Source organism: Osmerus mordax, chromosome 6, assembly GCF_038355195.1.
Source record: "Osmerus mordax isolate fOsmMor3 chromosome 6, fOsmMor3.pri, whole genome shotgun sequence".
In the NCBI taxonomy this organism is placed as follows: domain Eukaryota; kingdom Metazoa; phylum Chordata; class Actinopteri; order Osmeriformes; family Osmeridae; genus Osmerus; species Osmerus mordax.
In genome coordinates this window covers 18,069,411-18,083,401 of record NC_090055.1, presented here as the reverse complement: position 1 = coordinate 18,083,401, position 13,991 = coordinate 18,069,411, and the positions used below count along the sequence as shown (strand labels likewise).

Genomic DNA, 13,991 nt, shown 5'->3' with positions numbered 1-13,991 from the left:
CGCAAACTTCAGGAGTTTGACGGACGGATGACTGGAGGTGCAACTGTTGGTGTACAGGGAGAAGAGCAGAGGAGAAAGGACGCAGCCCTGAGGTGATCCGGTGCTGATGGACCGGGAGTCAGAGACTTGTGTTCCCAGCTTAAAGCACTGCTTCCTGTCAGACAGGAAGTCTGTGATCCACCTGCAGGTGGAATCAGGCACGTTCAGCTGGGAGAGCTTGTCCTGAAGCAGGGCGGGGATGATGGTATTGAAGGCAGAGCTGAAGTCCACAAACAGGATCCTGGCATTGGATGCTGGGGAGTCCAGGTGCTGTAGGGTGAAGTGGAGGGCCATGTTAACTGCATCGTCCACAGACCTGTTGGCTCTGTAGGCAAACTGCAGGGGGTCCAGTAGAGGGTCAGTGATGGATTTAAGGTGTGCCAGCACCAGGCGCTCGAAAGACTTCATTACCACAGAGGTCAGGGCGACGGGTCTGTAGTCATTATGTCCTGTTGGCCTTGGCTTTTTGGGCACATGGATGATGGTGGAGGACTTGAGACAGGCTGGCACATGGCATGTCTCAAGGGAGGTGTTAAAGATGTAGGTAAACACCGGAGACAGCTGGTCAGCGCAGTGCTTGAGGGTGGCTGGAGAGACAGAGTCCGGCCCAGCTGCTTTGCGGGGATTCTGCCTCTTGAAAAGTCTATTAACTTCACCCTCCTGAATGGAGAGAGACGTCACTGTAGAGGGGGGAGGTGGGAGGCCTCCTGGGTGGGAAGGGATAGTTCAGGACTGTCCAATTGTCTTTCAAATCTGCAGTAGAACTCATTCAGGTCGTTGGCCAGGCGGGAGTCGTTAGTGGAGTGGGGGGCTCTGGGCTTGTAGTTGGTAATCTGCCTGAGCCCTCTCCAGACAGAAGCAGAGTCGTTTGCAGAGAATTGGTGTTTTAGTCTCTCTGAGTACAGTCGTTTAGCCTCCCTCACCGCCTTGCTAAACCTGTTCTTCGACTCCTTGAAACTGTCTTTGTCCCCACTCCTAAACGCGGCCTCTTTCTCTGACCTCAACCTTCTGAGTTTAGCTGTAAACCAGGGTTTGTCGTTGTTGTAGCTTACCCTGGTGCGTGTTGGTATACAGCAGTCCTCACAGAAGCTGATGTATGATGTCACAGCCTCTGTGAGCTCATCCAGACTATTGGTAGCAGTCGTGAACATGTCCCTGTCAGTGCAGTCCAAGCACGCCCGCAGATCCTCCATAGCTTCACTGGTCCACTGTTTTGATGTCCTTACAGCAGGCTTACAGCGCTTTAGCTTCTGCCTGTATGCAGGAGTCAGGTGGACCATGGCGTGGTCAGAGTGACCCAGTGCTGCTCGGGGGACCGCATGGTATGCTTTGCTGATTGTAGAGTAGCAGTGATCCAAGGTGTTTCCTTCTCTGGTAGGGCATTTGATGAATTGTCTATATTTTGGGAGTTCTTGAGTGAGATTGCCTTTGTTAAAGTCGCCTAGCACAATAACCAAGGAATCCGGATTTTCATGCTCCACACTCAGTATCTGGCTGGCGAGCACACGTTGAGCCTCGTTGACGCTAGCCTGCGGAGGCATGTAGAGGCCAACCAGAATGAATGATGCAAACTCTCGTGGCGAGTAAAAAGATCTACAGTTAATAAAAAATGATTCCAGATCAGGAGAACAGTGCTGCAGAATCACTGTCACATCTTCACACCAGCCACTGTTAATGTAAAAACAAATACCACCGCCTTTCGTTTTGCCAGAGAGCACAGGGTCACGATCCGCTCTCAGCAGTTTGAAACCTGCTAGCTGTAGCGCAGAGTCTGGGATCAGTTCACTCAGCCATGTCTCCGTAAAGCACAAAACGGAAGATGAATGAAAGTCTCTGTTTTTCCACACCAGTAGCTGAAGTTCATCCAGTTTGTTGCTCAGTGAACGCACGTTGGAGAGAAATATCCCCGGTAACGCTGTGCGTGCCCCACGCCGACGGAGTCGCACCAGAGCACCGGCTCGTTTGCCTCTCCTACGGCGCTTCGCTGCTAGGACAAAGCCGAGGGCGGCTTTGACTATAATTCCCACTAATTCTGCCGCTGGAAGCAGAAAAGTGGGAAATAAATCCACAGGAGTTGTAGTCCTGATGTTTAGAAGTACTTCTCTAGTTAGAGAACCCCGGAAATCTTGGCAGAACACTGAATTAACAGACAAAACAAGACAAAGAAGAGCGCACCTAACGACCGAGGCAGCCATCATCGGCGCCATCTTACATATTGCGCATGCTGGGAGGCCTGCGAGCAGCGAGTTGCAGTAGTCCAACTTTGAGAGGACAAGCGCTTGGACTAGCAGCTGGGTGGAATACTCAGATAGGTATCTCCTGATCTTCCGGATGTTGTAGAGGGTGAATCTGTGGAGGGAGACCGCAGCAATGTGGGCTGTGAGGGAGAGCTTGTCATCCATGGTCACCCCGAGGTTCCTGGCAGAGGATGAAGGGGTCACCGTCGCCGATCCCAGGGTGATTGAGAGATCGTGGGAGATGGAGGGTTTGGCCGGGATGATGAGGAGTTCTGTTTTGGCGAGGTTCAGCTGGAGGTGGTGCTCGGTCATCCAGGCGGAGATGTCTGTGAGGCAGGCCTCGATCCTAGCTGAGATCCCAGGATCAGTCGGGGGGATCGACAGGTACAGCTGCGTGTCGTCAGAATAGCAGTGGTAGGAGAAGCCATGGGAGGTGATGATTGGTCCAAGCGAGGTGGTGTAGAGGGAGAAGAGGAGGGGTCCAAGGACGGATCCCTGTGGGACACCAGTGGAGAGCTGGCGGGGGCCTGACACTTTGCCTCCCCAGGAGACCTGGTAGGATCTTCCCGACAGGTAGGATGAGATCCACTGAAGTGCAGTGCCAGTGATGCCCATCTCAGAAAGTCTGGCCAGCAGGATTTGATGGTTAACCGTATCAAACGCTGCAGAAAGGTCCAGCAGAATGATGACGGATGACCTCAAAGCCGCTCTGGCAGACTGCAGGGCAGTGGTGACTGACAGGAGGGCAGTTTCTGTGGAGTGGCCAGTCTTGAAGCCCGATTGGTTGGGGTCAAGCAGGTTGTTCTGAGAGAGTAAGTTTGACAGTTGGTTGGATAAACCCACTGGTTTGATTTAATAGGGTAAAGGCAGGACATACATCTGTCTTGAAACTTGATCTTCCTGAGCTTGTTGTCCATCTCTCCAGTATCTCTGAGCAGACTTCCAGTACAGAATTCTGGACACACAGTGAGAGACGAGTTGGTGTACAGCTCAAATGATGAGCAGTGCCATCTGTACTGAACATTATTGCCAAGGATGTATTGTGTGTGTGTGTGTGTGTGTGGGGGGGGGGGGGGGGGGAACTATGCACACACCAATCTCTATTCTGCATATTACATGAATAATATGAATAGTGGCTGACTAGTGAAATTGTGTAAAAACAGGCTCAGGTCAGACGTGACCTTGAGTTTGAGAGAGTAACAGATGGATAACAAGGAGTGAGTGCATGCCTGTATGTACTCAGGGGAAGAACCAATAGGAAGGTGGAGTCCGTCTCATGTTGAATTGAATAAACCCCAATACGGGGATACATTTACATTTAGTCATTTAGCAGACGCTCTTATCCAGAGCAACTTACAGTTAGTACAGGGACATTCCCCCGAGGCAAGTAGGGTGAAACCTTGCCCAAGGACACAACGTCATCCTGCACGGCCAGGAATCGAACCTGCAACCTTCTGATTACTATACGGAAAATAAGTGGTCAATCTTAAGCGAGGTCATAATTAGCCGGAGAAAATCCAGTTACCGCAATCTGGACTCAATCTTTGAACCACCAACACTGGACACATATTTAAATCAAAAGGAAGCCAAGGGAGAAGAGCTGAGTGTTATCCAGGGGCCTCCTACACAGTGGATAAAGAAGATCCACGTAACATTACACGGTTTGGACAAGAACATACTGGCCAGGCAGAAGGAGGACTACAAGTCCGCCACCAGAGAAGTTCCTAAAGAGAGAGGATATCATAGAAGTTCTGAGAGAATCACCAGAGAAACGCACAAAGGCCCAGGGAAAATTAGTAGAGGAGCTGTAGAGAACAACAATAACTGGATCAGAGCAGAGTTTATAATAAACTCTAAAGACATTATTGACTTGACTGCACTCAGAGTACCCACAAACAGAACAGCAATATCCAGGGGATAACCATGACAAACAAACCAGCCTCCATGAAGGCACTGAAGGATGTGGTGTGGAGGAGGCTGGAAGCAACTAATACCGACAAAGAGATGGAGGAAAAGCACAAGACATTTGAAGAGATCTATTTGGATTGGGAAAATACAGGACTGATTCCAAATAATGACAAAGCGGAAGTGACACAGGAACACAGGAAGAAGGTTGCAGATTTTGAGAAACAAGAAATGATTACAAAGAAAACAGATTGGGATATGGAGCATATGGCATATGACAAGGCCAAAATGAGAAATACAAGAGTAACAGAATTACTAATGATGCTGATGATGTCAGCCACCCCTCAGGCAACAACAAAAACAACCAACATTGAACAACCTTCCAAGCCAACAGCAACAAAAGGAGTTGAGAAGAAAGAGAGGCTGTACCCAGATATTACCGAAGCCACAGCTCCTCCAGTTCCCCCATTTTATTCCCCAATGAATCCATTCACGCTCCACTCAATTTTTTTTAATTACTTTTTGTTAAAAGCTTGGCTAAAATTGTATGTGTGTGGTGAAGGTGACCTGAGGGTATGTCCAGGTCTGCCACCCAGTGCATGGGCGTCGAATGACCACTATGCGGAGTGATGGAGGGTTTTCCCTGTAACATCATTAGGGGTTTTCCCGCTGTGTCCAGTATATCCACACCACTTGGCTATAACACTGCATAGTCTCATTAAGTCATTATCTGCAATTTAATTGAATAACTTTGATTTCACTGGGATATTTTAGATTTGTGTATGTTGTCACACCCTTTAAAAGGTGTGAAAGGAGGGACGCAAGGACTCCTGTCAGGTAACATACACCGTCATCACCCAGAAACTGAAAGAGTTTGTAATTGTTACGTTCAGCTATAATTATCTAGCTGTCCCACAAATGAGACATGTGAAATGACGGACAGCTATCAATCACCCCCCCCCCCCCCCAACCAGTTCTCTCTCCCTTTGTGTCTGTGCTTCATCTCCTTCCCATCCCTGTCTCCCTACCCTCCCAGGGCGACTCTGGTGGTCCCATGGTGTATAACGGGCAGCTGCAGGGCGTTGTGTCCTGGGGGCATGGCTGTGCTCTGAAGAAGAAGCCTGGAGTCTACACCAAAGTGTGCAACTACGTCTCCTGGATCAAGAACACAATGGCACAAAATCACAGTCAAATAGGGTTTATGCACCATGGAAAGACTCCAGAAACAATTGAAAAAGCCTTGAAGATAAGGCCCATCTCAAACTTCATCTAAGACCTTTCTGACGGAAGAGAAGAGTGCAGAATTCCCAACTTGTCCAAGCAGGGTAGCCAGGCCACCGTCCTAAATACATCAACTACCACACCCTTCACAATGACATCATGGAGACCATCCCAAGACTCTGTTGAACCTGCGGGTTGGTGACTGCTATTTGGGTCACCAGGACCCGGGGAATGGGGATCGTCCAAAACTGTGGCTATGGGCTGTAGACCCGAACCAGTGGACAGTTAAAGGACAGAAAGGCTATCAGGGGCAACTGAAACCTTGTGATGATTTTATAAATAAAAGCAAACAGCTTCTTGGGTCAGCCATGTTACTCAGGCATGGGTTGGGTTTACAAACACTGCATCCCAGTGACGCCTGAACCAGAGAGGGTTGTTGTGTTATGCTACTGTGACATGTGAAGTAAGCATATTCAATGAGACTGATGAGTTCTTAAACCTGTCTAAACATAAGGTCTCTAAAAAAGCTTGTTTTTAACGTTATAGCTTTATTTTCAAGTCAGGTATTTTGAACGATTATATTTATATGTATACTCAATTATATTCTTGATGATGTCTGATTTGTCAACTAAAACACGTCATTAAGAATTCGTTCGCTCGCTCTGGATAAGAGCGTCTGCTAAAAATGACTAAATGTTATGGTCGGTAATGTTTGTTGTTGCGCGTATGCTGTTATTCCTCGCCACCAGAGGACAGCAAACGACTTGACCATCCACGATTACACTGATACTCAGCTCATCAAAAGATGCTGAGCGTGTCTGCTCGTAGCCAAATGTTTGCACGTGGATGAGTGACATCTATCTTAGCAGGATGAGTGATAGTTATTTGACCTCTAGCATCACTAATCTGTTGGCCTAATCAAGCTCAGTGAACGTAAGCTATTGCTTGAAATCTCGTCTCTCATTGATGTTAAATATAAAAAATATGTAAAACGATTGAGTGTGATCAAGGAATCAAGGGATCGGTGACCTCTATTAAAGATGGCCGAATTTAAAGACGTGTGACAATTGAGATACAATTCAAAATTTTCTTCTATAATATTCAACTGAATGTTCTCTGTGATTATTGAATTGCCAAGGATACAGGCTACGAGGCTCCTACAACATACCCTTGACGCAACATGTGCTTACTCACCGACGTGTAATTGCTCTGACGATTTACTATGGGCTTCACTGTAATTCTCAAGTGTCCTCAAGTTTATAAAGCAATGATCCTCACACAAGTTGCCAGACCAAAGAGGGAGTTGCAAAGAGGGGAACCCTCCAAAACTTCAGGAACGAGGGAACATTGGATGCATAGAAGGTAATTACACATACCAACACGGTTATTTACTCAACATTTAGTTAAATCATTCTCTCATTAGTCAGGATAAATTCACAAATACTCATCAAGCCGACGTCATAAAGAAAACCGAGCAAACTTGCTATCTTTTAAAGATTGATTAAATAAAAACATGGTTTGATGCAATGTTTTTCTGGCAGGATTTTTAAACTGCTCTAGCCTGATTTGTCAACCAAAGTTGACAAATGTTTCATGACTTAATTGAGAACAAGACTAGCCATTCTTTAGACAACTATCATCACTGTGATTGCTGGTAATAATATGTTTGGAACTGTATTATTATTAATATCAATATTGTATTATAAGGTTATTATTACAGGTTTTCAAAAGCTTGAATAATTGTGGAATTTGTAATTGAACGCATTGTTGTTGTTACTGTTGTCTTTAGTTTAGGCACATTATGCACTCCACATAATGCATTAGGTATTTTATGCATAGACACAGCTCCATTAAAGAATACATTCAAATTACAATTATAGTCACCCTCTTACAAAACTCTGACAGGCCATCAACAAGGTAATGATATACTCTTATACAGTTTTTTTCTTGTTTTCATTATTGACAGACAAAGGACACAGAATGGAACTGAAACCACTGCTGAGAAGAGCGGGCTTGATTGTCCGTGCCTTCTTCACTTTCCTCTTCGCCCTCTGTGTCCTCGGGGTGATGGTGTGGGCCTACGTACAGGGTTTCCAGCTGGTGTCGTCCCAGTACGGCATCATCTCCTTCGGTTTCTACGGCCTCCTGCTGGGGCTCCATGTGCTGCTCCAGAGCCTGTTTGCCTACATGGAGCACCGGCGTATGAGAGCCCACAAGGCCGCCTGCACCTTCACCAAGACCGTCGGCCTCACCATCTCCGCCTACCAGGAGGACCCGGCCTACCTCCGCGAGTGCCTCCACTCCATCCGGGGTCTCAATTACCCCCCGGAGCTGCTACGGGTCATAATGGTGGTGGACGGAAACTCAGAGGACGACCTGTACATGCTGGAGATGTTCCGGGAGGTGTTTGCCGACCAGAACCCTGGCTGCTATGTGTGGAAGAACAACTACCATACTTGGGACCCCACCAGAGAAGGGGATGTGGCCGGAGCGAATGGCCCAGGAGGAGATGCTGGTTATGGGATGGGAGAGGACCCTCAAAGGAGGGAGGTGGAGGACCTGATCAACAGCAGGAGATGTGTGTGCATCATGCAGAAGTGGGGCGGGAAGAGGGAGGTCATGTACACAGCATTCAAGGCCCTGGGATCCTCGGTAGACTACATACAGGTGAGATTTTGCTTTCGGAGAATCCGTCCAAATCCATCTTTGCCTAAGATTGATAGTGTCAGAGCAAATAGAACAATGGAACATTTTAAACCAATTGAAACCACACGATAGAATCCATACTTCTGTCTCTCTCTCTCATTGTTTCTCCTCCTCACCAGTGTCTCTCTCCCGCTCCCCCCAGGTGTGTGATTCCGACACCAAGCTGGATACTCTGGCCACGCTGGAGCTGTGCAAGGTGCTGGAGAGCGACCCCAGCTACGGTGCGGTGGGAGGAGACGTGATGATCCTGAACCTGAAGGAGTCCTACATCAGCTTCATGAGCAGCCTCAGGTACTGGATGGCCTTCAACATCGAGAGGTCCTGCCAATCCTTCTTCAACTGCGTCTCCTGCATCAGCGGGCCCCTGGGTAAGGAAGAATCTTTACACTTGACCGTACTGTAAGACGTTATCATGAAAAAGTAAAATATGATGACATGATGTTTGCATGAGAGCCTAATACTACATGCTAGCATAGTGTGCAGACTTAGACACTTTCAAAACATAAGGGATAAAAGTGCCTCGGGTCATAAAGAGATTGCCAATTATTCTTCATCCTATTTTTCCTGATTATTCCTGTTTGTTTACCTCAGGACTGTACAGGAATGACCTACTCCAGCAGTTTCTAGAGTCCTGGTACAATCAGATGTTCTTGGGAACTCACTGCACATTTGGGGATGACAGGCACCTCACCAACCGAATGCTCAGTATGGGCTACGCCACTAAGTGAGTACTGCGCTTGACAAGCTGCGCGTGATGTAACTTACCCTCATTGTTCACAGGCTGTTATTTTCATCATCTCTCTTTTAAATTGAACTCAGAGTCAATTTCCCTAAATCCATTTTGGCCAATTATACCCATTTGCGAGAAATTGCAGGGCTGAAAAACAGAAAGAAAGAGCATGTCACGCTGTGCTCGTTTACTATATTGATGCTCATTAATTATCTCTCCACGGCTCCTCCTGTCAGGTACACCGCACGCTCCAAGTGCTACACGGAGACGCCTGCTCAGTTCTTACGCTGGCTCAGCCAGCAGACGCGCTGGACCAAGTCCTACTTTCGGGAATGGCTCTACAATGCCATGTGGTGGCACAAGCACCACCTCTGGATAACCTACGAATCCATCGTCTCGGGCGTCTTCCCCTTCTTCGTCACGGCGACCATCATCCAGTTATTCTGGACAGGCACCTTGTGGGACATCCTCTGGGTCCTGTGCTGCATCCAGCTGATTGGCCTGGTGAAGGCAGCGTACGCCTGCCTGCTGCGACAAGACCTGGTGATGGTGTTCATGTCCCTCTACTCCGCCCTCTACATGAGCAGCCTGCTGCCTGCCAAGTACTTTGCCATCCTCACCATGAACAAGAGCAACTGGGGGACCTCCGGCAGACTCAAGATGGTGGGGAACTACGTCCCCCTGCTACCCCTGTCGGTGTGGGCGGCCATCTTGTTGAGTGGGCTGTCCTTCACCATCTATAAGGAGACCCAGAAGGACTGGGACAGTGCAGCTAAGATCGAGGAAACCAAGTTTCTGATATTTGGTTGCGCGGCCTACGTGTGTTACTGGCTCTTCATGGTCATCCTCTACTGGGTGTGGTTCCGCAAGGCCTGCCGGAAACGCTCCCAGAGTTACAATGTCAGTGTGTAGGGGGTTGCGTTCCCTGGAGGGGTGAAACAGACTTGAACGCATTCACTTGTTATTTTTGTAACAATACAATTGTTAAGTATTTGTGTGTTTAATTTATTTTCTTGCTTGTTTTGTTTTGTTTGTATTGTAATTTATTGGAGACATGGCTTTTATGCAGCTGCTGTAGCATTCACCAAAAAATCAGTTCTTGATTGACAGCTACACCATCTGTGCATTAACAATTTACAGTGTAGTTGTACACTGTGCCATGTTGCTATGTGCTGCTGAACCAGGAGTTTTTACAGCTCTGTTAGCACAACTGAATGAAAATGAGCTTGAAGCCCACGTACTGTACTTCTCAGGAGATCACAGAACAGTCTGCACTAGAACTCAGTTGAATGGAACAAAATTATTAAATTATGGTGTTTCCTCATGTAGATGTGTTTGGAGACATTGATACTGTAGATTGTAATGACAAGGACTCTGACTCAGAGACTGCTCAGTGTTCACTGAAAAATATGTGTAGTAAAGCACCGTATGGAAACGTCATGATATTGAAAGAAATGCTGTGTTTTAACTTTTGCATCTAATCGCTGCATATGGATAGAAAGTCCTTCGCTCTTTACAAAACAAGCACTGGAAACCGAATGCTCTCTTCCACCTCCTTGAACCCCCCACTGAGACAAATGAAGTATTAACAGTGTCCCCTATGTGAGGGAACCTTTGCTCAGCAGGAGAGCTGGGTGTGATGTGTGAGATGAAGCATGGAGATAATGATAGAGGAGAGAGAAGCAGCAGAGAGCAGGACCAGTAGGGTGCCGTGGACCCTCAGATTAGTCTGGAAAGTCTGGAAATATGGACTGCTGTTTAATAATGTTTACAGTGCCAGCAGAAAAGACAATCCAGACAACCAGAGGTAGAACTGTATTATTCAACATAGTGCATGTCACAGCCGACGATTCTTGGGGCATGTAAAGCATGGAGACACTTTTATATTATTGTATATGTGTTTGAATACATTTTAAAGCACTTTCTATTATATTTGATAAATGTATTCTTATGTCCCTCCTGGAACATTTTAATGTGAATTGATCATTTCTTTGGGACTCAAGCGATGAACCAATAAACGTTTTCTACAGACGATAAAGAGAAGTGATTTTTGTTTGTTTGTTTGTTTCATTCGTCATCAGTTGCTTTGACCTGCACTTGCATCTCTCTAACTTCAGACAGGAGTTTCCAAGTGGGCTGCTGCATCAGTTTACAACATCACTGTCATACTACACACATCCAGTCATCCTGACCAATGTTTACAGGGTGTTTGTTAACAAACACTCATATTTCCTTGGCTCTTAACCCCATTCTCTGAATCAAATGTTCAGCGACCTAAACCAATTTGTCAAATCAGACACTCTTTTGGCAAAACTCTAAACACATTCTCATTCACTAAAAACATATTGCACTATGATTTACTAGTGCAAAATGGTAAACACAGGTGGCAAACAATAAACACAACTACAACACAGTTGTCATTTGTGAAACACAATGACTCAAAATTGTTCACACTTGTTTCTAATGGTGGTTTGGGACAATCTCAGATTTCACCGTAGTGTCCGTATACGAGAATAGTTCAACATCAACCAGCAATTTTTACTTCAACTTTTTTTCAACACCCATTGACACTGCACTGTTGCATGACTATGTTTAGCCTGTGTTCTGCACCTCTTTTTCACCAACTGTCTCTGGAGGAGGGGATCCCTCACTGAATCGCATTTCCAAGGTTTCTTCAATTTTTTCTCCTTTAGTGAGTTTTTCTAGTGAGGTTGAGGGGCCGTTCTATAGGTGTATGTAAAACCCTCTGTGACATTGCTTGTAAAAAGGGCTATACAAATAAAATGTGGTTTGATTTGATTTGATCAAGGGACAGTACAGACCATTAGTCATGTATCTTATCTGCGCTGCTGGCTTTTAGATCCCTCTCAGGAGAATGGTGAAGAGACACTGCAGACTACGACGTCCCTATCTATGCCGTTTTTTGGGGGGCTACAATACATATCAAGATATTGCTTAAAGGTTTCTACGGTTTTAGCCTTTCTTAGGTTCTCTAGTAGAGTATTCCAAAGGCTGGGAGCATAAAAACAAACAAACAAACAGCTTTCTTTGGAAGACCAGACAAGAGAGCGCTACAGTAACCCAGCCTGCTTGTGATAAAGGCATGCATCAGTCTTTCAGTGTCAGCCTGAGAAAGAAAAGGTTGCAGCTTAGCGATAAATTATAAATATACATTCGAGTCATGTTTTAGACATGAGTTTCAAAATTAGTCAGAGTAGATATGACACCTATGTTTCTAGCCTGGTACTTGGTGTTAAGTGCCAATGTTGTCAAATGTGCAGATAGTGTCTCTCTATCGGCTTTTTCATCGATGACCAATACCTCTGTTTTTATCTTGATTAAGCTGAAAAAAGTTGTGTGACATTGTGTGAGTTGTGGCAATGGAAGAATATAGATCAACATACCACCAGCAACTCAACAGTTTGTCTGGCTTTTCACACACAATCTAACCGATGAAGGGAGGGACTGTGTTGGTTGCCATGTGTTTGTTTTATTCTTCATACAAATGTTTTTATGACAGCTCAGTGGGTGTAATGTCGGTCAGAATCTTTTTAAAGAGAAGGAAAACTTCAAAATACAATCAATTATACATGAACTGTGAGACTGACACCACCCTAAAATGCAATGAGCTCCAAAACAGACTCTTTACTCACTCGTCTTTTGTGACAAGAATGAGCTTGGCATGTTTCAAAAATAATAATAATAATCAGTAATGATTAGGACAGTATGACCACAATGGTGTTAAAATATTGTGCAAGGCCCTAACGATAAACTTCCAGGTTCAGTAGAATATGGATAACATACCTTTTTAAATAAAGTTTGACTAATTTCAGACTCATGCCGAGGTGGTACTACTCATCTCCTTAGAGACTGGAGGGCCACTGATTCTAAACCCTAATCCTAACCCCAGGCCCAATCCCAGATTCTACAGAACCAGAGACTGTTCTTTGTTTGCTGACAGCCAGCACCAGAGAACAAAGCTTGGATCGGTATCAGGCAATTTACTGGTACTGTGGTTGTTAAAAACTCCAGACGGTCCAAGTAGGATAGTTTCTCACACACTCATGACGGGGATGCCCAGGAGGTCAGCGTCACTGTGGCTCATGAGACGGGGCTGAGAATGAATCCTGCTGAACCCACGCCAACATCTACACCACAGCCCCGCTCTCTCTCTCTGTGACTGAGAGATTGACTGATGTGGTGATGTGTATTTTGCTTGGCTGTGACACTGCATGCAATCTAGTCATTATAAAGTCAGTCACCAGTTGTTGCATGGCTTTTGGTTGTAGATGCCATTCCAACCCATTTTTGATTTCCGCAGGTCTTAATTCTAGAATGGCTGCCCATTCATGTAAAGTGGTTTGGAGTCCTTGTTTTGTTTCAATAAATAAGAACATTCCTATTCAGTTTAGTTAAATGTAATTAAATCTTATTCAATAGATAAAACTACAGTAGGTTAATTTGAGGAACTAATAACAAAATGAGGTTATCTTTGTTTCAAGGTTTGGTAGAGGTTTTGCTGCTTGTATTTCTCTTTTGTGAAAGATTCTCTAACTTTCATCTTAAACCAGCTTAAAGCTTACATATTCATCATAAAGTATGGGAGTCTATAGGAGAGTTTCACCACAGCTTATCGTCATTTATCACATAAAAACATGCCTGGTGTGAATCTTGGGTGAGGGAGTGAACAAGGGCATTCAGTAGGACGTGTGTGTGTGAGTAGGGGGAGGCGAGGGGGTCGTACCACCACGAGGGTCTATGACAAAGCCAGACATCACTTCCCCTCATGGCTGTTTTCCATTAGGCCGGCGGGCTCCCCCACCCTGTCTGGCCTTCGCTGGCCTGCGTCAGTGCAGGGAGGAGCCCTCTCAGCCAGCTGCCAACACATGGGAGACATGCTGCTCCCATTAACAATGAGGAAGTATTCTAATGTGACTAAACAGAAAGCTGCGTGCAGATCATTCATCTGAGGAAAGGATTTCCTTCACCTCCAAGCAACCTCTTCTTGTGAAAGTGTGTTTAACAGTAAGAGAGAAAAGGAATGTGGAGTAATTTTCTTTTTCACTCTTCAGACACACACAGAACAGGCTATAAACTGTCTTCGTCTAAATTGGAAACTGACATTCTATTGACAAATTCAATTCAAGGAGAAA

The 13,991-nt window shown here is 45.7% G+C and overlaps 1 protein-coding gene across 1 annotated transcript; it reads left to right on the top strand.

The window, feature by feature from the left end:
* Window positions 1-7,379: 7,379 nt before the first annotated feature.
* has1 (hyaluronan synthase 1) lies at window positions 7,380-9,782 on the top strand. Its single transcript, XM_067238235.1, has 4 exons — window positions 7,380-8,069; window positions 8,251-8,476; window positions 8,700-8,832; window positions 9,075-9,782. The coding sequence occupies exons 1-4, from the start codon at window positions 7,383-7,385 to the stop codon at window positions 9,748-9,750; spliced, it is 1,722 nt and encodes a 573-aa protein (XP_067094336.1). The 5' UTR covers window positions 7,380-7,382; the 3' UTR covers window positions 9,751-9,782.
* The last annotated feature ends 4,209 nt before the right edge of the window (window positions 9,783-13,991 follow it).

What these genes read in the sequence shown, in the direction of transcription:
- has1 (XM_067238235.1), top strand. Translation starts at nt 7,383, where the DNA reads ATGGAACTGAAACCACTGCTGAGAAGAGCGGGCTTGATTGTCCGTGCC. An exon ending in CCTCGGTAGACTACATACAG is followed by an intron (nt 8,070 to 8,250) that starts GTGAGATTTTGC and finishes CGCTCCCCCCAG; the next exon opens with GTGTGTGATTCCGACACCAA. An exon ending in AGTATGGGCTACGCCACTAA is followed by an intron (nt 8,833 to 9,074) that starts GTGAGTACTGCG and finishes TCCTCCTGTCAG; the next exon opens with GTACACCGCACGCTCCAAGT.